This window comes from Leucoraja erinacea, chromosome 18, assembly GCF_028641065.1.
Source record: "Leucoraja erinacea ecotype New England chromosome 18, Leri_hhj_1, whole genome shotgun sequence".
Classification (NCBI taxonomy): domain Eukaryota; kingdom Metazoa; phylum Chordata; class Chondrichthyes; order Rajiformes; family Rajidae; genus Leucoraja; species Leucoraja erinaceus.
Genome location: NC_073394.1, coordinates 12,535,635 through 12,558,697, shown reverse-complemented (window position 1 = coordinate 12,558,697; position 23,063 = coordinate 12,535,635). Strand labels below are relative to the sequence as shown.

The 23,063-nt window shown below is 48.5% G+C and overlaps 1 protein-coding gene and 1 long non-coding RNA gene across 2 annotated transcripts in view; both read right to left on the bottom strand.

Annotated features, from left to right (window-relative positions):
* LOC129705661 (polypeptide N-acetylgalactosaminyltransferase 18-like) overlaps nt 1–22,754 on the bottom strand; it is a 44,852-nt gene extending 22,098 nt beyond the window's left edge. The window contains 1 exon segment of the mRNA XM_055649345.1: nt 22,426–22,754. Within this exon segment, the coding sequence (XP_055505320.1) occupies nt 22,426–22,624 (199 nt within the window). The 5' untranslated portion in view covers nt 22,625–22,754.
* On the bottom strand, nt 13,230–19,161 carry LOC129705662 (uncharacterized). The gene is made up of 3 exons (XR_008724939.1): nt 15,986–19,161; nt 15,144–15,295; nt 13,230–13,780 (listed from the first exon to the last, which is right to left on the bottom strand). It is a non-coding gene; the product is annotated as an uncharacterized LOC129705662 (long non-coding RNA).
* Nucleotides 22,755–23,063: the final 309 nt, after the last annotated feature.

Genomic DNA, 23,063 nt, shown 5'->3' with positions numbered 1-23,063 from the left:
TCCAGCATTTTGTGTCTATCCTCTGTATAACTCAGCATCTGCAGTTCCTTCCTCCACGCAGTGTCCTTGCGTGTTTGACTCTGGGTCGAAGCTGCTACTGCAGGGACAATAGGTTCATGCAGCCGAACTGATCCTGACTTGTAATGTGCGATGTACAGAACAGGCTCTTCAGCCCACCTCCTCCATGCCAACCAAGTTGGACTGTATTGGGCTGCTGCCATTTGCCTGCATGCGGCACATACCCCTCTAAACACATTGGCTCCATTATCTGTCCAAATGTCTTTTAACAGTCACGATTGTATCTGCTTTTGTAGCTTCCTCTGGCAGCATGTTACAGAATTTTGACCCGATGGCCTTTATCAGTCAGGGCACGGAGCACAGAAGTTGGGACATAATGTTATAGTTCTTCAAGATGTTTGTAAAGCTGCATTTGGAGTATTCTGTTCTATTTCGGTCAGTCACCAAGTGAGGACAGATGCCATTAAGTTGAAGAGAGAGCGGAGAAGATTTACAATGCTGCTGCCAGGACCCGAGAGTCTAAGCTCTAGACAGAGGTTGGGCAGCTCGGACATTATTCCTTGGAGCACAGGAGGCTGAGGGGCAATCTTATAGAGGTGTATAAGAGCAGTCTGATAGCCACCACTGTGGTACCTCAGTCAATGAAACAGCAGCAAATACTGCATGATAGGAGTTTCAGTACAGTTCGGAAACAGGCACTCCCTCAGTACTCCCCCTCCCACAGTGTGGAGCTCCCTCAGTGCTCCCCCTCCCACAGGTCCCATGCAACCCGTTTCTCTCGCGATTCACAGACTCGCCAACTGCCTGCCACTTTTGCGGGCTGGAACAGTCTGTGTTCCACATGTATATGGAGTGTGTGAGGCTGCAGCCTCTGTTCCAATACCTAAAGGGGCAGCTCCTTGCCTTCCGGCTGCACTTCACACCCACCATCCTCATCTTTGGACATCCTGTGCGTGGGGGAGAGGGTAGGGGTGAAGATGTCCTGATTGGGTTGATGCAAGGCCTGGCCAAGCTGGCCATCCGTGAGTCACGGCGCCAGGCGGAAGGGGGCTCTTCCCAAGCCGGCTGCCTGCTCCTTTTCCGGGGTTACGTCCGCGCCCGGGTGCTACTAGAGAGGGACTACACGCTGTCCACGGGCGCCCTGGGGGATTTCCGGGAACGCTGGGCACCGCGGGAGGTGGAAATGCATCCTCAGTAAGGATGGTGATATAGTTGTACAGTAGTCTATTTGGTATATTTGTTTGACGTATTATACTGGTGGATTCTGATTTAACTTATTTTGTACAGTAAATATTATTGTAAGTAATTGATTCAATTATTTCTGGTTAAAAACAAAACAGTGCAGCGCTCCCTCAGCACTGCCCCCCCCACAGTGATGGACCTCCCACCCTACTGGGAATGTTCTGAATTCACATCGAGTATTGTATTGTATTGTATTGTATTCAATTTATTGTCATTGTCTCAATTTGAGACAACGAAATGAATTTTCCTTACAGGCAGTATCGTTAAAAAAAAAATCACAAGAAAAATAATAAAAATAAATAATAAATAATAAATAAATAATAAAACATATTAAAAATAAAATTGAAATTGAATTAAAAATTTAAAAAAAGCACAAACACATAAAGTCCACAACATAACATAAATGGCACCCAGGTGAGGAAGGCTAGTCCAGCCAGCCTCCCCTCCGCATCCGTGGTCGGGGCAGCACCCGCAGGCCCCGGGTGGCCCGAGCAGGCCCTGTGGTGGAACGCTGATGGGCGGAGTTCCCGCTGTCGTAGTCTGCAGCCTCTTGGGGAGGCTGCGTGGGAGAATTCCTGGAAATTCCCCGGGACAAGGCGGGAGGATTTTGGGAATGCTCTCCCCGTTGAAGGCTGGTGGAGTGCGGAACGGTAAATAGGGATCCAAGATCACGAGATCACAAGATAATTGACAGTGATCAGTGCACAGAGGCCCTCTTCCCCCACATAAAAACACCAAAAAAAACACAAAAAAAACACACTTTTCAGATAAATCTCAAAAAGATACATAGCTGCTGGCAAGGCCACCGAAGTACAATGTCTCAACAAGTCTGCATGGTCTGATGAGCCTGTAGAAGGGCAGATTCAACAGGAGAATTCCTGGAAATTCACTGACAGTTGAGGCTGGTGGAGTGCGGAACGGTAAATAGGGATCCAAGATCACGAGATCACAAGATAATTGACAGTGATCGGTGCGCAGAGGATGCAAATTTAAGATAACTTTCAACATAGCTGGAAGGGAACAATGTCTCTCTGCATGGTCTGATGATAGAAGCAGATTCAACAGGAGCTCACTGACAGAGTGCAGTACCTTGGTGAAAGGAATGAACAGTGCAGGGATGTGGGGGTTGGGACTGATGGATAATCCTTTCAGCATGATGAATCGCTGCCTGTGCATCACTGATTCTCCAAGCCCGCTCTCTGCCATCTGAGTGCCCACCCCCTGGGTTCCAGACATCTCCTATTGTTGGGAGAAAGATGCATAGTTCTGCTCCGTGTCCCCGCCATGCATTATCTCTGGGGAATGTGCTCAAGGAGAAAGAGAGACAGAGAGAGAGAGAGGCACAAGCTGGTCAGATGGCGTGGCTGAGGGTCAGGGCAAGTCTACAAGCGGCTGACCGATCTTGCCTGCCTCCTCTGATGTAAAGGATTGCCACTGGTAACGAGGTGGTGTGTCTAACACAACACAGCAGTTACTAAGTGTAGGAAGGAACTGCAGATGCTGGTTTAAACCGAATACAGACACAAAAAAAGCTGGGCTAACTCAGTGGGTCAGGCAGTACCTCTGGAGAAAAGGAATAGGCGACGCAAGACCCTTCTTCAAAGAGCTGATCTGAATAACTGTGAAGTGTGAAGCCAGTGTAGTTGCCAAACATTTTAACTCCTCTTCCCATTCCCATACTGACATTTCTGTCCTGGGCCTCCTCCATTATCAGAGTGAAGCCACATGCAAATTGGAGGATCAGCACCTCATATTTCACTTGGGCAGTTCACAACCCAGCAGTCTTGAATGTTGATTTCTCTAATTTCATGTAACCCCTGTATTCCCTCTCTCCCTTCCCCCCCCACCCCCACCCCCCTACCGTTATTGTCCTACTAGTTCCACTGTTCACGTCCCTATTACCATTGTAACCTTTTCCCCAGCCAACAATGGGCCATTGTGGGCTCCACCCTTCCTTGGTCCCTGCTTTGTTCTGGCCTTTTCCTACTTCCGTTTCCCTCCCCTCTACTTTCAGTCTGAAGAAGGGTTCCGACCCGAAACGTCACCCATCCTTTATCTCCACAGATGCAGATTCTGATTGGAAGCAGACTGGCCTCCTTTTGCAAAGGTAAATAAGGAATCTAAATTAGATCTATCACCGGACAACAAATTGTCTGATCACTGTGACAAGTGGAATCTTCAAACTCCACAGACAGGCACATGGATAGTGTAAGAAGGAACTGCAGATGCTGGTTTAAAGCGAAGATAGACACAAAAAGCAGGAGTAACTCAGCGGGACAGGCATCATCTCTGGAGAGAAGGAATGGGTGACGTTTTGGGTCGAGTTACCCCAGCTTTAAGTAATTAAGTAAGTAAGTAAGTTAGTTTATTGGCCAAGTATTGACATACAAGGAATTTGCCTTGGTGCTCTGCCCACAAGTAACAACATGACATACAGTGATAGTTACGAATGACAGTGACAGTTACGAACGTTTTAGGACCAAACGCAGTCAAGTTAGGACTAGTGTCGGTGGGACATGTTGGCCGGTGTGGGTAAGTTGGGCCGATAGGCCTGTTTCCACACTATGGCCCTACTAAGAACCTGATTAATTATGCTTTATCACTTTCTTAATCTGCATTGACCATGTGGGCATTAACGTCAGTCATACAGTCCAGAAACAGGCCCTTTTGTGTACCATGTCCATGCTGACCAGTAAATTCTGCAGTAATTTCCCACTACTCATTTCTTCTGATAGCACAATGGGCTAAGAGTTCGGCTGGCGACCGGAAGGTAGCCGGTTCAAATCCCGCTTGGAGTGCATACTGTCGTTGTGTCCTTGGGCAAGACACTTCACCCACCTTTGCCTGTAATGGAATGTTACGGCGGCAGGCGCGGGCACACCGTGACGCCCTGTGTCTCCCTTTCAAGGGAGATGCTAAAAATGCATTTCGTTGTCTCTGTACTGTACACTGACAATGACAATAAATTGAATCCTTTCATCATCATTTTTTTTTTTCTCCCTTTTCTAATTGCTCTCTCTTTCTCTCTCTCAACCCCCGCTCCTCTATTACTGTCCGAGCAAAACAATGTTCACAACTAAAAGACTTTTGATAGATATTTGGACCGAAATACAGATAGGAGTGGTTGAGAGGAATATGGGCCAGGTGCAGGCAAATGGGACTAACACAGTATGTCAACTTGGTCAGTATGGATAAGGGCCAAAGGGTCTCTTTCTGTGCTAAGACTAATTTTCCCAAACATCTTCTTTAAACTTCCCCCCTCTGATTTTAACATTTCCAGCAAGCTTTGAGTACCATTTAATTTATTGCGAACTCTTGCATGTAAACTTAAGGAAAGCCCCTTTCTTCACTCCCTAAACATGACAAGCAATGGTTCTGGGTCAGGAACTGCAGGATTGTAGAGGTGGGAGGTCAGGCCAGCTGTGCCGCACAGCTGTCTCTGGGCTTTATTGTTTTGTTGCAAGATGTGGAGAGAAAGCTCACAGCCTGTCGATGAAAGAGCCTCCTGAGCCAGGGCTGATGAAACATTGACCATTTTATCCCCAGTCTGTCGCTAGCCCAGTCTCTCTAGGTTACACCAGGGCAATGAAGAGGCAAGAAATGCTGCAGGAATGGGATGATGAAGCTGGATGGGGTTCTGGAAAGATTGACGAGGAGTGGAAGGCATAAGTTGCAAGGAGAGATCGGAGAGGCTGGATTTGTGTTCTCTTGAGCGTAGATGGCTGAGAGTTGCTGAGACACGAGGGCCACATCTAGGGTAGGTAGCCAGGGGTTGGATCAAGAAGCACATGGGAAACCTTAAGAGTCAAGAGTGTTTTATTGTCATATGTTCCAAAACAGAACAATGAGATTCTAACGCAGCAACAGACAGATGTAAACATAGAGGCAGCACGGTGGTGCAGCGGTAGAGTTGCTGCCTTACAGCACCAGAGACACGGCTTCAATCCTGACTACAGTTGCTGGCTGAACGGAGTTGATGTGTTCTCCTTGTGACCGCGTGTACTTTCCCCGGAAGCTGGAGAAGTGCTTAGAAATGTGACTTTTAAAAGGCATTTGGACAAATATATGGATACGAAGGGTTTTGAGGGCTGTGGGCCAAATGCTTGGACTAACCTAACATGCCAATGTGGTTGGCATGGACAAGATGTAGAGCATGGAAACAACAAGGACTTGTTTCCAGGCTGCGTAGCTCTGAGGCTCTGAGGCTCTGTGGCTCTGTAACCCGAAGAAAACAGCCCACCCAGCCCTTCTCAAGGGTGATGAAGGGTGGTTAGTAATGGGTGGGCTCTCCAGCAATGCCCAGAGTGTGGGAATAAAATGAATATGGAGCATTGAACAGCACAGCACAGAACAGGCCCTTCGGCCCATAATGTCTGCGTTGAACCTAATTCCAAGACTGGAAGCTCAGAGGGTTTAATGTGGTTTCTGGATACACCTTCAGCCACGTTGCAGAAACAGGCAACCTCAATCCCCAGCCCACTTGTCTTTCACCCTGCAATGTGCTGCAGTTGAAAACAAGAAAATGTTTCCTCAGACATGCATACAATGACTGACACCAACCCCAAATAAAACCGCCTCACCCCCTTCTCCAGTTGTCCATAAGATCCCAGAGTATCGAGAGTGTTTAATTGTTATAAATACCAGTAACAGAATAATAAAGTTCTTACTTGCTGCAGCTTAACGGGCCCTTAAATGCGATAACACACAGATAAATATATAATAATTAATACGTTAACTTAATAACAGTAATACCAAGTAACTGCAAAAATGCAAAGCCGGAATCTGTAGAGTAACTAGAAACACAGAACATTGAAGTGTCTGATTTCAGGTACAATACAAGAAAAGCAGATGCTGGAATCTGGAGCAAGGAACAGACTGTTGGAGGAACTACTGTCAGGCATAACTTTGGAAGTAAATGTGCGAGGTCTAGAAGGTACTGGTTGATGAAGGGTCCTGACCCAAAATGTCATTTGTCCATTCCCTCCACAGATGCTGTCTGACCCACTGAGTTCCTCCAGCATTTTGTGTTTTTGCACAACCTTGGAAATGGTGGGTCGCGCTGAGTGGAAGATCAACAGTCGAGATGAACACTTGGCATCAGTGAGCTGACCTTTGGCACTGGTTCAGGTTGGTGTTGAACTGCTCCGGTCTTTCCCAGCCTCTGGGTTCTGTGAGATTCTCGGGGGTGGTGGGAAGTGGTGGGGGTGTGACGATTTCTGGCTGGACGTCAGAAACAACAGACTCTCCACAACCAAGCAGTTGCTCATTTCACACGGGGGGGGGGGGGGGGGGGGGGGGGGGGGGGGGGGGGGGGGAGGTTTCTGGGAATCTAGGTTCACACACGGGGGGGGGGGGGGGGGGGGGGGGAATAGACGTTTCTGAGAATCTCGTCCCCAGGTTCAGCTCTGTAGAGGAATCCTGTCTGTGAACCTGCCCACTGTTCTCCCCCGCCCTCACTAGCTCTCTTGTCCCAGCCAGGGGAGTGGGCCTTCGAACCAGCCCATAAAAAAACTCCTCACCCCCCCCCCCCCCCCCCCCCCCCCACCCTAAACCTCATGGACTTGATCACTCAAATTTAGTTTATTGCCATGTGTACCGAGGTACAGTGAAAAGATTTAGTTGGATGCTAACCCCAGTCAGCGGAAAGACCATACATGAGTACAATCGAGCCATCCATGCTGCACGGATACATGATGAAGAGAATAACATGAATAATGTTTAGTGCAAGCTAAAGTCCAGTAAAGACCGACCGAAGATAGTCCGAGGGTCTCCAATGAGATGGATCGCAGCTCAGGTCTGCTCTCTGGTTCTTGGTAACGACTCACTCCACATTCCTCCGGTACATTCAGCGTGGCAAGCCTGGGTGAATGCATCTCTCCGGAGCTTGGACGAGGTAACCTCACAGATGCCAGCCCAGGGCCATGTGGCCCGTCAGCTCTGTGATGCTGTTCCTGGCCCCGCAAGCCGCTCCCACCGCTCCGTGCTTGGCCGGTCGACAACTCCCTTTCTCAACCATGAACCAAAAAGCCCACAACATTGTTTGCATGGCTGTGCCAGTACCCAGGAAGATCTCAATCCAGCGCAGGGCCACAGGCGTGCAACACTGATGTAGCTCGAGAGTCAGAGCAGGGGCGCAGTGATGCATGTTCCGTGTGTTTGGACATGAACCAACAGTTTGAAGGTCAAGTTCACTGATGAGCAACTGAGAGTGAATGAGTCTTCTCTGTAGTTACAGTGTATCACCCCACGCTCCGCAGTACCCTCACCCGCATTCCCCTCCCCTCATCCTGCTGTCCTCTCCCCTACACTCCTCACCTCCCCTGAGCTCCCATCTCCCCTGCTTCCCCGCCCTCCCCGCACTCTCTTTCTCCACGCTCTCCCCTCCTCTGCCCTGCCCCCCCTTGCACTAAACCCTCCCCCGCGCTTACACACCCTGCACTCCACTCCCCATTTACCCCCCAAAACCACTCACCTCCAACTCCCCTCCCTCCAAACCCCCTACACTCCCCTCCCCTCTGTACTCTCCCCCGCATGCCCCTCCCATGCTCTCCCTTCCCCCCAACATTCCCCTCCCCCTCCTCCACACTCCCCTCCCCCAACCTGCATTCCCCTCCCCCAACCATGAACGCACCACTCACTGATCCTCACAATTTATTAACTTGGGCTCAGGTTCTGTGGGCAGTCTCGTGAGTCCAGTTCAAAGCACAGCGAGTGGAACCTGCCCCTAGCATCGAGCTCTGGTTCCTCTTCCTCTCCCTCTCTATCTATAAATAAGCTCACACGTGCACACACATATGAATATCTCTCTATCTATATATATATCTCTCTCTCTCTATCCCCCTATCTCACTCTCTCCCTCTGAAACCATCTGAGCTAAGCAGTGCCAGAGATGGAGAATTGTTGTCACATCACACGCTGCTCCTTCAATTCCTCAAATCCAAGCCTTCAGCTAAAACAACTCCGTCAATGAGGTACATATTTCCCTGAGAGTGGCATTGCAGGTAGACACAAGGAACTGCAGATGCTAGTATACACAAAAGTACACAAAAAATGCTGGAATAACTCAGCGGGACGGGCAGCATCTCTGGAGAAAATGGATAGGTGATGTTTCGTGTCAGGACCATCGTGGGCACACAGGGTGGTGAAGGCAGCTGTTGGCATGCAGGGTGGGTATATGGAACAAGCTGCCAGTTGAGGCAGGTGAACAACAGCATTTGAAGACATTTAGACAGTACATGGATATGAAAGGTTTGGAGGGAAATGGGGAAAACATGGGTACGTTGGACTAGCTTAAATGGGGCATCTTGGTCGGCGTGGATGAGTTGGACTTAGGTTTCTGCATCACACCAAGAGGCAGGATCCACAACCAATGAATACTCCGACAAAAGGAAACACAATTGGCGCCAAATTCAGACTGATGGGGTAGGGGGTAAAAATTAGTAGATAGAGGTGAGGGGAAGGGGTGAGACAACTGCTGGCACCCGTCATAGGTCGTTGCAGGTTGCCGAAAATTTTCAACAGGTTGAAAATTCAGCAGTGACCAGAAAGACGCTACGACTCTTTGGGCGACTGAGGAGACGACACGACCATACAGGCGCCACCCTGGCGACATGTCGCTGGGTGAAGCCTGTATGGTCGTGAGTAGTCGCCCAAAGGGTAATACCTTGTTCTAGTCACCGCTGGATTTGTTGAAAATTTTCGGCCACCTGCTGCGATTATGATGGGTGCCGGCAAGTCGCCGAAAAAAAATCGCTTAAGTGGGACAGGGATCACTGGTCGGCACGGACTCAGTGGGCCGAAGGGCCTGTTTCCCCGCACTGCATTTCTAACCGCAAAAGAGCTGGCAAGTGCTAGATGGATCCAGGTGAGGAGGGGGTTGATTGGTGGATGGGTCAGGTGAGGGATAAAAGGGTGGAGAGAGTAACTGGGGCTGAGGGGTGATAAGTGGAGAAGACAAAAGGGTTCAACTGATGAAACGCGGTGCTGCCTCGAAGGGCCGAATGGACTCCTCCTGCACCTATTTTCTATGGAATCTGATAAGAGAGAAAAGCAGGAGAGTGAAATGTAGATTCAGAGGGAGGGATTGTGGTGGAAGGGAACCGGAGGGGGGGGGGGGGGGGGGGGGGGGGTTACAAAGGGTGGACCCAGTCGGGAGGAGTGGGAGATGAGCGGATAGAGGAAGTGTATGGTATGAGTAGGAAAACCTATGATGAGTGTTTGTCAGCACTGGGCCTGTACTCGCTGCAGTTTAGAAGAATGAAGGGGGACCTCATTGAAACAATACAGAGCATTGAGAGGCTTGTGTAGAGTGGATGCGGAGAGGATGTTTGAATTGAATTGTCAGCCATGATTGAATGGCGGAGTAAACTTGATGGGCCAAATGGCCTGATTCTACTCCTATCACTTATAACCTTAAGTGGCAAAGGGAAAAGTAACAGGGTAACAAGGGCAGGGGGAGTGGAACGAAGTGTGTGTGTGTGTGTGTGTGTGTGTGTAGGGAGGGGAACTGGATAGACCTGAAATTGGAGAATTCAATGTTCATACTGTTGGGTTGTAAGCTTGCCCAGGTGGAGTGTGGTGTCGTACTTCCAGCTTGAGTGCCTCGCTTTGGCAGTGGAGGAAGCCAAGGATGGACAGGTCGGTACGGGAATGGGTAGGGGAGATAGAATGGCCAGAAACTTGGAGTTCCAGCTTCAGAAGCTCAGTCGGTTTGGTAGCGTCGACCAGCACCGAACATGTAGCCACGTTTGCCCAGATGTGAAGCTTGTGACTCCAGATGTGAAGGCAATTACTCACGATGGACACTAACCAGACGCCCAACTTCAAAAGCAACAAGTGCAGGAACTCATTAAGGACAGGCAGGTTAACCTAAAAACATGCCGTGTTTCACCTGTTCTTGCAGCAATCATTTGCAGCATTATAAGCACAGTTTGGCTGTTTTCTACATCTGAATGAACTCTAGTCGTTCAATTTAACAGAACGTGATTCCCGCGTGGTCTTGATTCCACAGAAACTTGAACAGCAACTATAACCGTGACTAGTGGTCTGCCTCAGGATTCGGTGCTAGGCCCGTTACTGTTTGTCATCTACATCAATGATTTGGATGAGAATGTACAGGGCAAGATTAGCAAGTTTGCTGATGATACAAAAGTGGGTGGTTTTGCAGATAGTGAAGATGTCTGTGAAAAATTGCAGCAGGATCTTGATCGATTGGCCAGGTGGGCTGAGGAATGGTTGATGGAATTTAATACAGAGAAATGTGAGGTGTTGCATTTTAGGAAGTCTAACATTGGCAGGACCTACACAGTAAATGGTAGGCCACTGGGGATCTAGAAGTGCAAGTGCATGGTTCCTTGTAGGTGGAGTCGCAGGTAGACAGGGTGGTCAAAAAGGCACATTGGCACATTGGTCTTTATCAGTCAGAGTATTGAGTATAGAAGTTGGGAGATCATAAGTATAGACGTTGTATATGCAGTTGTATAAGACGTTGGTGAGGCCACATTTAGCGTATTGTGTTCAGTTCTGGGTACCATGTTATAGGAAAGATGTTATTCAGCTGGAAAGGGTACAGAAAAGATTTATGAAGATGTTGCCAGGACTAGAAGGTCTGAGCTATAGGGAGAGGTTGAGTAGGCTGGGACTATTCCTTGGAGCGCAGGAGGATGAGGAGTGATCTAATAGAGGTGTATAAAATCATCAGAGGAATAGATCAGGTAGAGTCTCTTGCCTAGTGTAGGTCAATCAGGGACCAGAGTACATAGGTTGAAATGAAGGGGAAAAGATTTAATAGGAATCTGAGGGGTAACCTCTTCACACAAAGGGTGGTGGGTGTATCGAACAAGCTGTGAGAGGATGTCGTTGAGGCTGGGGCTATCCCAACATTTAAGAAACAGACGGGTACATGGATAGGACAGGTTTGGAAGGATACGGACCAAACGTGAGTAGGTGGGACTAGTGTTGCTACGACATGATGGTCGGTGTGGGCAAGTTGGGCCGAAGGGCCTGTTTCAACACTCTGAGAATCTCTCTGACTCTAACAATCTTTCACTTCGCAATCCAAGAGATTTTCATCCAACAAGGAATCAGCAGGAGTGTGGCAGTATTTACAGGGGAAGCCGAAGATTGTGTTCGCATTTACAGGCAGTCTCAGGGAGTAGATCAGCGTTTACTGAGGGTGGCTGGGGGTGTTTCAGTATTCACAGGGGTTCACTGGGAACGTGTGAGTATTTACAGGGGGTCCAGAGGATTATATTTGTATATAGGGGGTCCTGGGGATCTGTGTCATTATTCATTATTCATAATGGGTCTATGAGACTGTAGCGGCATTTGTAGTGGGTTCCTGGGAGTGTGCCTGTATGTACAGGGAATCCTGGAGAGTGTGTATGTATTTACAATGGTCCCTGCGTGTGTGTTGATATTTACAGGGTCCTGGCATTTTCAGGAGGTTAGATGATTAGGACCATTCACACCTGCATTACGCCTTATAGCCATGCCTTGCAATACTATTAATGACCATTACTGTAGCTGGTGTCGAGATTGTAGCAACAAAAAACATATAGAAATACAACTTTTAGAAAAAAAATGTCCCTGCATTGGAATTGAATTTACAGCGTCAGGTTTATGCCAGTATTTACAAGGGGTCCCGTGGAGTGTGTCGGTATTAACATGGGTCCCGGGGAATGCGTCAGTATTTAAGCGGGAATTAAGTCATTATTTACAAGGTTTCCTGGGAAGTGGATAAACAATCTCAGGCGATATCCAGTTATGTCTTAACAGCTGCATCACTGTGCATCTCTCTGCACGAACTACTGCATTACTGTGCATCTCTCTGATTTAACAGCTGTATCACTGCACAAACAGCTGCAACACTGTGCATCACTGCACTAACTGCTGCATTGCTGCGCCTCTCTCTGCACTAACTCTGCACTAAACTGCTACATCACTGTACGACCACATCTGATAGAAAGTCCAACTTTCTTGTCATGCACCACCTGCTGCCCTGGTGGTTTATGAAATCATTTCAAGGATGCATTTTTGTACATGTATGTATGTACAATTTTTTGTGGCCATACATGAACAAGCAGATCATACACCAGTAAATGACAATAAATGACCAGTAAAAGAGTCTGCAGAAGGGTCCCGTCCCAAAACGTCACCCATTCCTTCTCGCCAGAGATGCTGCCTGTCCCGCTGAGTTACTCCAGCATTTTGTGTCTATCAAGTAAATGACATGTGGCCACATATTTCTACGTGCACAGTCGTGCTCACACGCATACTCTAGCATTGCCAGTAAATCATGCATACATGGAGTGTGTCGTGTGTGAGTTTGCAGCCTCTGTTCCAATATCTAAAGGGGCTGCTCCTTGCCTTCTGGCTGCAATTCACACCCACCATCCTCATCTTTGGTCACCCTGTGCAAAGGGGAGAGGGTAGAGCAGAGGATGTCCTGGTTGGGTTATTCCTAGACCTGGCCAAGCTGGCCATCCACGAGTCGCGATGCCAGGCAGAAGAGGGCTCTGCCTGAGCTGGTTGTCTGCGCTCGGGTGGTTTTAGAAAGGGTCTACGCGGTGTCCACGGCACCCTGGGGGGTGTCTTGGAACGCTGGGCACTCCGGGGGGGGGGGGGGGGGGGGGGGGGGTGGGGGTGGAATGTATCCTTAACAAGGATATAACTATCTAATGTGTAGGAAGGAACTGGTGATGCTGGATTAAATCGAAGATGGACACAAAAAGCTGGAGTAACTCAGCGGGACAGGCAGCATCTTTGGAGGAAGGACTCGATCCAAAACGTCACCCGTTCCTTCTCTCCAGAGATGCTGCCTGTCCCGCTGAGTTACTCCAGCTTTTTGTGTCTATCTATAGTTATCTAATATTCCGTTTTGTCAGAATATTTGGTTTACTCTGAATGATGGTGTTGGGTTTGTTTGTATTATTTTGTATTGTACATATTATTGTTTTCTTTAGTTTAGTGTAGTTTAGAGATACCGCGCGGAAACAGGCCCTTCGGCCCACCGTGTCCGCGCCGACCAGCGAGCGATCCCTGCATATTACCGCTATCCTACACCCACTAGGGACAATTTTTCATTTACCAAGCCAATTAACCTACAAACCTGTACATCTTTGGAGTGTGGGAGGAAACCAAAGATCTCGGAGAAAACCCATGCAGGTCACGGGCAGAACGTACAAACTCCGTACAGACAGCACCCGTAGTCGGGATCGAACCCGGGTCTCCGGCGTCTGCATTCGCTGTAAGGCAGCAACTCTACCGCTGCGCCACCGTACCAATTATTGTAAATAATTGATCAAATTTATTTTTGTAAAATAAAACCATGTAAAGCTAAGCTACGCCGCGGGCATTTGCTAGTCTGATGCACGGCTCCTCAGCGGCCCAGGATGACAGCAGGAACCCTGCGGCAGCACTAATGTGGGGTAATCAGGGCCACATTCCACAGGCTCAGCCTTCTCCCTGCGTATCCCCGCACAACCTGGCAGAGAGCTGGCTCGCATTCCTCGCCGATACACTGAAAAGAAGGAGCAACAGAGCTTTTAATCCTCTAATGAATGAGAAGAGCAGGCTGTGTGAACATGTCGAGGCACACCAGACTTCAGAGCAGTTGGCCGACATTTTGTTTTGCAATTCTGAATGAAAGAACCAGAGGTCAAATATCTTTAGGGAAATGAAAGGACATTACAGTCATAAAGTCATGGAGCACGGAAACAGGCCCTTCGGCCCAACTTGTCCATGCCAACCAAGGTGTCCCACCTGGGCTTGTCCTATTTACCTGCATTTGGCTCATTTCCCTCTAAACCTTTCCTCTCCATCTACCCTTTCAAATGTCTAATGGTAGGTGAGGCCACTACTGAATTCAAAAGCATTTCATGGTTAGACTCTGCAAATGCATGATGAGTCTTGCATGGATTTTGTTTTGTTAGTATTTTGCATTCTGAATAAAGTTTAATTTTGAATTACTATATACAAAATATTTTAAATGTTGTCATTGCACCTGCCTCAACTACCTCATCTAGCTGCTCGTTCCTTACACCCACCCCCACCTGAGTGAAAAGGTTCCTCCTCGGGTTCCTATTAAATCTTTTCCCTCTCACTCTAAACCCATGCCGCAGAGTTCTTGATTCCCCTATCCAGCATTCACTCTGTCTGTCACCATCATGATTTTCTACACCTCTGTAAGATCACCCCTTCGTTTCCGGAGCTCCAACAAATAAAGTCCTAACCAGCCCAACCGAAAGCTGAGAACCTAGAGTTCTGGCAACATTCCTCATAAATCCTCTTTGCATGCTTTTCAAACTTCATCACGCCTATACTGGAGCAAGGTGACTAAAATGGAACACAATACTCCAGGCGTGGCCCCATCTATGACTTGTACCACTGTCACACACATCCAAATGCTATGTTCAGTTCCCCGACTGATGAATAGCACCAGGCCAGACACCATCTTCACCACCCCTTCTACCTGTGATTGTACTTGTACTCCCTAGGTGCCACTGTTCTGCCATGCTCCCCAGGGTCTTATGCCCCTGTCCCACTTAGGAAACCTGAACGGAAACATCTGGAGACTTTGCGCCCCACCCAAGGTTTCCGTGCGGTTCCTGGAGGTTGCAGGTGGTTGCCGGAGGTTGCAGGTAGTGGAAGCAGGTAGGGAGACTGACAAAAACCTCCGGGAACCACACAGAAACCTTGAATGGGGCTCAAAGTTTCCAGAGGTTTTCGTTCAAGTTTCTTAAGTGGGACAGGGGCCTTACTGTTCACTGTGAATGTCCTGCTTAGTTTTACTTCCCGGACTGAAACATCGCACTGCCCTGACATCTCGATGTAGCAGATTAAACCTGATCATGATGACGTCGGCCGCAATGACAGTAACTCACTCTGTATAAAATGTAGCAACTCCAAACGCAAAATGATTTCCCTTCATCAAAAGCCAGCAAACTCAATGTCATTCGAGAGTACAAGAGATTGGAGATGTTGGCATCGTGAGCAAACAACAAACTCTGGAAGGACTCAGCGGATCAGGCACCATCTGCAAAGGGAAAGGACAGGTGACGTTTCGGGTCGGGACCCTTTCTTCGGACTGACGGAGTAGGGGGCAGAAAGCTGGAAAGAAGGTTTTAATCCCTGGTATTTCTATCATGAAATTTACCCCACTCCTCTCTTCCCCCTGCCCGTCCCCATCCCTATGTCACGCATGTCTCCCACCATCTTCCAGAACCCCAGGCAACCCGTTCCTTCCTTCTCCATTGTACACGCACCTCCTGTCCCCAAGTCCTTCAATTCCCTTTTATACCCCCTCTTTCTCCGCTTCACTCTCCCCTTCCACCCATATACCTCCGCCCAGCTTTACATTTCACTTCTCCTCCTCATCTGACACTCTTTTTCCCCTTTTGCCTTTCTCACTGGCTCCACCCATCAGCCTATCACCCACCCTCCACCCCCACACCTCACCTGTATCCACCTATCACTTGCCAGGCTTTGTCCCATCATCTCCTCTCTTTTCTGGCTTTTCTCCCCCTCCAAAGAGCCTAAAGAGGTGATCCAACCCAAAACGCCACCTGTCCACAGATGCTGCCTGACCTTGCTGAGATCTTCCACCACTTTGTATTTTGCTCATGTTAACTTCATGCTCGTGGCAAAGATACAAAAGGGGGTTAAGGAAAGGACTACGGCAACAGGCAGGCTCGACACCAACACACAGCCTACGGCAATACCTTACCCAGCCCTTCCTGGGTTACATTGGTGTGGTGGGCTTGCAGAATCGGAGGACCACCTCTCTGTATCTACACGCCTCCGGCAAGCGTGATCCACTGCAAGACCAAACGCGCTTCACCCTGCGTTCCTCTCAGCAGCACGAGCAGCAGACACACCCTCAGCACCTGCCTTTCATCTCCATCCACAGGCGGAAACATGACCTGCTGCCCCTCCTCATGCATTTCCACCCTATATGTTACAACCTGTTCAGGAACGCTGGGGGGAATCCAGGGCAGCACGGTGGAGCAGGGCTGGAGCCGCTGCCTCACAACCTCCAGCTTCGATCCCGACCTCCAGATCTTTCTTTTTTCTAATATAATTTTATTTATTAGTACAGTACATTACAATAGTACAAGCCAAACATATCTTGTTACATTTATTGTGCCACTTCATTTTTTAAGCTTTAAAAAGAGAGAGAAATAAAGAAAGTAAAGAAAGTGAGAGAAAGTCGTGGTATTGTGAAAGAGTGATCAAAAAGAAAGACCCATTGAGCAAAGAGTTAGGGAAAAAAGTTAAAAAATAGGCTATAGAAATGAAGAAAAAGAAAAAGGAACAAAAGCTTTATTGTGAAGACCGCGCAAAAAGGGATATACCAACTTCGTATTTTTCACCCCCCCTTACCAGATCCTGACAGCATTTATTTTTAAAGTACTGTTGCACCTTATACTTGTCCAGATCTTTCTGAAGAGTATAAAATCATGAAGGGAATGGATAGGGTAGAAGATGCACAGAGACCGTTTCCCAGGGCAGGGGAAACCAGACGTAAGATTTAATATGAAGCCAAGGGGCAACATTTGGGTACATGGATCGATCTGTCAGAGTCATGGCGACACTAGAAATGGGACCTGCTTGGTCAGCATGGACAAGTTGGGCCAAAGGGCCTGTTGGCATAAAGTGTGACTATGATTCTAATTCCCAGCTGTGCGTCGTGAATTCTAGATCAATGGGATCTGCTGGTTACAATCATAGTTAAAGTGTTTTATGCAGCAATTGAGAGGTTCCAGGGACTCTTCCCTCACCACCCATCGCCCCACACCCTGCATCACGTTCGGAAGGCTGGTGAAACATTCCGGCATTAATTAATTCTCTTCACATTCCTCCAGGTTTTCATAAATCCCAAGAGAATTTATTTCAGCCAAGATGTTAGAGATTGCGACGTTGATAGTCTCCATTCTGATTAATGCCTGGGGAGCTACAGCCATCTGTGTAGACCCTGTGTGACTGTTTCCCTGCTCGACAAAGCTCCACTGTGAAGCGGAGCGCGTACAACTGCAACAGGGAGGGAAACACTCAATAGTTTGAATAAAGACCTTACTCAACGGCGCACCTGGATCACACGCTCTCCCATTGACCACGTCCCCATCGCTCCTGCAGTACGCAGAGCCGATGGGCCAAATTGTCCTGATCCTGCTGAGAGCCACAGTGGTTTAACATAGGAGGAGGTCGCTCAGCCCACCAAGCCCATCCTAGCTCCGTGAAAGAGAACTCTCCAATCCACCCCACTCCCTGCCCCTCTCCCTACAGGCCTGACCATTTTTACCTTCTGGGACTGCTGCCAACAGAAACAGCTTAGAGAGGGCTGGAAGCCAAGAAATGTGGGTTCAGCTCACCAGGAAGGCTTGTGCTTGTCCCCACAGAGTTTAGCAGAGTGGGAGAGGACCTGAATAAAACAAATATCATTCTGAACGACGTTGAGTGAATGGACGGGGAAAGAGGATGTTTCCTAAAGTGAGAGGATCTAGAACTAGGGTCACTGCTAAAAAAAATAAGGAGTGTGACTTTCGAGATACAGTGCTGAAACAGTCCCTTTGGCTCACTGAGTCCTAACTAACCAGTAATCACCCCCCGCACACAAGCACTATTCTACACACTCAGGACAATTTACAATTTTTACCAAAGCCAATTAACCTAAACCTGTACGTCTTCGGAGTGTGGGAGGTATCTGGAGTACCCGGAAAAAACCCACGTGGTCACAGGGTGATAGGCTCAACCCCGCGTCTCTGGCGCTACACGGCACAACTCTACCGTTGCACGACTGTGCCGCCCCAGTTATCCATTTAGGTTCAGAACTGAGACAATGCTGGGAGCTGATAAATTCCCCTTCATAGCACCTCGCTTTGTTGGACAATATTCTAACTTCCACTGGTCACTTTGTCCCCCTTGCTGACAAGAAATTACACATTCTGAAATATACGTCAGGGAAGATAGTTAAGAGCTTCACCTTCCTGGCAGTAAATATCACCAATGATCCATCCTGGACCAACCACATCTAAGCTATAGCTAAGAAAGTGGACCGACATCTCTACTTCCTCAGAAGACAAATGAAGTTCGACATGATCCAACAACTATTACCATCTCCTACAGTTACACCATGGCAAGCATTATTTCGGGATGTATGACAGTATGATTTAGGAACAGCTCTGCCAAAGACTCTAAGAAATTGCAGAGAGTTGTGGACATAGCTCAGCTCATCACACAGACCAAACTCCTCGCCATCGACTCCACCTACACTTCACACTGTCTTGGCAAAGTAGCCAACATAATCAAGGACCACTCACAACCCGGTCATTCTCCCTTTGGGCAGAAGATACAAAAGCATGTCAGTATGTATTACCAGATTCAGTAACAGCCTCTTCCCCGCTGCTATCAGACGACTGAATGGTCCTCTCATAAGCTAGTGTGTACTCCTGATTCACCAACCTACCTCATTGTGGCTTTTGCACTCTTTTATCTGCACTTTCTCTGTAACCAGAATATCGTAATGCTGTAACACTATATTCTGCACTCTAGTATTTTACTCTTTGCACTGTCTGTTGTACTTGCGCATGGATTAATTGTACCCATGTTTGGTACAATTTGATCGGGCAGCATGCAAAATTTTTTGCTGTGTCCTGGTAAATGTGACAATGATAAACCAATACCAATATCAGCGGGGAACATGGAGAGCTCCGGGCTGTAGATTCATCGTGTGGGAGTGAGAACTCTAGGGAGACACACAGCAGATAAACAGGCTCTTGGGCACATCAGTGTCTGGCAACCGTCAATTATTCACACAATGACCACTTTTATTCTCCCCACACTCTCATTAACCTCTCTAAAATTCTGCCCAACCCCCACATGGTAGGGGCACCCTACAGTGGACAATTACCCCACCGACCATCTATAGAAGAAGAAACTGTAGCACCTGGGGGGAAACTCACGCGATCACTGGGAGAACGTCCAAACTCCACACAAGCAGCGCCGGGGATTGGGAGCAGTGGGGCGGTGCTGCCACCGGCATTAGTGGCTGCACCAGAACCTGGGTCACTTCCACGAGTCAACGAGTCGGGTGGAGTGAACAGGTTTAACAGGGACAATGGGCTAGCAGGAACTAGGGCGGATGAATGGCTAGCGCCATAGAGCTGCACAGCATTATGTACATACTTTTCCAGGTCAAACAATTGGCATCCTAGGCTAATCCCAATTGCCTGCATTAAACCCATATCCCTCTAATCCCTTCTTAATCCATATATCTAGCCAAATGTCTTTTAAAACAATGTATCCAGTTCTATAGATTCCTCTGGCAGCTCATTCCAGATACAGACTACCCTCTGAATGAAAAAGATGTCCTGAGGTCCCTCTGAAATCTCACCCCTCTCATCTTAATCCTGTGCTCTCTATTTTTAGAGTCCTCTGCCCTAGGGGGAAAAGATAGTGAGTGTTCACTTTATCCACGCCCCTCGTGGTCTGTACACTTCAGCAAGGTCAACACGCAGTCTCCCAGGCTGAAAAGAAAACACTCAGGAAAAAGTCCACTGGACCTTATTCACGTCATTCCCTTGATCATGTATCTCTACACTGTGGAGATGGCTCGATTGGAATCATGTATTGTCTTTCCACTGACCGGTTAACACACATCGAAAGCTTTTCACCATACCATGGTACACGTGACTACATACTAAACTCAACTCAACTCTCCCTGTAAGTCAAGCCCATACATCCCGGTACTCAGAGGCAAATAGATCTCCCCCACCCCATCACCCTCCTACATTTGGGAACATAAGATGGTGCAGTCACAACACTGTAATACAGAGCACCCCATAAAATGATAAAGTGGGGCGGAATAGAGTTAAGGATTCCTCAAAGCCTCCTTGAATAAAATACGACATTCTCACTGACTGCTGGCAATTCACTGGACCAGAATGTTTGATTGTCATACTTACCGACAACATGACCATGAAATTCCTAATTCCTGCAGCTCAACAAGCTCATAAATGCAATAACACGCACCGATAATACATAATAATCAATTATACCATAAATTAATAACAGTTTAACGAGGTAACTATAATAGTGCAAAACCCAATCCCTGTTCCATGACCGCTCAATGTGGAGACAGAGCACGAGAGATGGAATTGAGAAGCTTGAGTCACAAGCCTATAAGTAGGAGAACATAGAACACAGAACAGGACTGAAGAGATTCTTGGACAATGGACAAAAGGTGCAGGAGTAGGCCATTCAGCCCTTCGAGCCAGCACCGCCATTCAATATGATCATGGCTGATCATCCACAATCAGTACCCCATTCCTGCCTTCTCGCCATTTCCCCGACTCCGCTATCTTTAAGAGATCTAAATAACTTAAGAAGGATCCCAACCGGGAACGTCATCTATCCATTTTTTCCAGAAGCTGGCTGGCCCGCTGATTTACTATGGAATTTTGTGTCTATCTTTGGTATAAACCAGCGTCTGCGGTTCATTTTTATTACATTATAAAACAGTACTGCACAGGAACAGGCTCTTTGGCTCACAGTGCCTGTGTCAAGCATGATGCCAAGCTCACCAGATCATTTCTGCCGACAAGTGATCCATATCCCTCCTTTTGCTGCATATTCATGAGCCTATCTAAAAGCCTCTGAAACACTACCGTATTTGCCTCCAACCACCGTAACCACATTCCAGGCATCGTCCACACTCCATGTGGAAAACTTACCCTGCACGTCTCCTTTAAATGTAGCCCTCTCACTTTAAATCTGTCCTCTCTAGTCCTTGAGATTCCCAACTTGGGAAAAAGGCTCAGATCGCCTATCCCATCTATGTCTCCCGTTGTTGTACATAGTTCTATCAAGTCTCCCATCAACCTTTGACTTCCACAGGAAACAATCCAAGTTGTGACACTCAGAGGCCCATCGGTAACAGAACATGTCCCCTAACAACCACTCACCATCCATCCCTGTACTCTCTGCTTCCCTTCAGCCAACATTATAGTCACAGAGAGATACTGCACAGATCCAAGTCCATGTCAACCATTCTCCCCAATCCTACTTTCCTTTTATTTACTGTGTCCCAGACCATCGCAACTCCCTCCTCTTCCCTCTGGCTCATTGCCCACCCCCTTCATTCCTCTCGTACAGATATACAGCACAGAGAGAGACCCTTCAGCCCAACTCAACCATGCCTAGCACAGCGCCATCCTCAGTTAGTTCCATTTACCTGCATTTGGCTCATATCCATCTAAACCTTTCCTATTCAAGTACCTGTCCAAATGTCTTTTAAATGTTGTTATTGTACCTGCCTCAACTACTTACTCTGGCAGTTTGTTCTATATAATCACCACCTTCTGCATGAAATAGTTGCCACAAAGATAGCGGAGTCGGGGAAATGGGGAGAAGGCAGGAGCGGGGTACTGATTGGGGATGATCAGCAATGATCACATTGAATGGCGGTGCTGGCTCAAAGGGCCGAATGGCCTACTTCTGCACCTATTGTCTAATCTTATTAAAACATTCCCCTCTCTCCTTAAATCTAGAAATCCTCTAGTTCTTGATCCCCCAGTTTTGGGGAAAATATGGTGACCATCCACTTAATCCACGCCCTATATTATTTTATATATATCCATAAGGTCATCCCTCAGCCTCCTGTGGTCCAGGGAAAACATCCCCAACATTTCCAACCTCTCCTCATAACTTGAACCCTCCAGTTCTGGGAAATATTCTCAGTCACTCCATAGATGTCCTCCCTGGGCTTATGCAGGGCTTGCTTTAGAGTGTCAGAAGTTGCAGGGAGACCTGAAAGATCCATATAAAATTAAATGAGGCATAGATAGTGGAGGCAGTCAGAACCATTTTTTTAAACACATGATGGGGTATGAGGAGAGTTGGATTAACACTGTTTTCCATCATCAGGACAAAAGATGACCTCCCTAATCTGAGGTCTTGTACCACAGGTTGAAGACTCACTTCTCTTTGGGGCTAAAGGTGACCCATCTGTAGTCTGAGGTTTGGGATGAGAGGTTGAAGACTCACATCTCATTGGGGCTAAAGGTGACCTGTCCGTAGTCCGAGGTCTGGCCCCAGAGTCAGAGACTCACATCTCTGGGGCAAAAGGTGACCCGCCTCTGGTCCGAGGTCTGGAGCCCCAGACCTTACCTTCCAAGTGGTGCCTGACGAGTGTCTCCAGACGCTCTAGCCTCTGATCCAGCCGGCGGCTGTCCGACTCTGGGGGCAGCTCGGCCGGCGGGGGCTGCACCTTGAGGTAGTTGACCAGCCAGGCGATGTAGAGCAGGGTGAGGAGGTTGGCGGCGGCGCCGAGGATCAGACAGGAGCCCTTCCTGCAGCGGTGCAGCATGCCGGCCGGATCGGATCACATCGGCTCGCCGCGCTCCCCCTCCAGCGCTCCCGGGCATGGAGCCGAGCCGTGCCGGCACCGGGCTCAGTCCGCGGCAGCGGCCGGTTAACGGGCTCCATCTGCGGGCGGAATCAGCTACTTCCCCGGCCGCAGCAGCGTTTGCACAGCGCCCGTCCCGTCCCCCTGGCGTAGCTGGAGAGGGAGCGCCGCGATATTGGTGGGGGGGGGGGGGGGGGGCAGTACTGAGGGAGCGCCTCATTGTGGGAGGGGCAGTACTGAGGGAGCGCCGCACTGTGGGAGGGGCATGACTGAGGGAGCGCCGCACTGTGGGGGGGGGGGGGGGCAGTACTGAGGGAGCGCCTCCTTGTGGGAGGGGCAGTACTGAGGGAGCGCCACACTATGGGAGGGGCATGACTGAGGGAGCGCCACACTGTGGGAG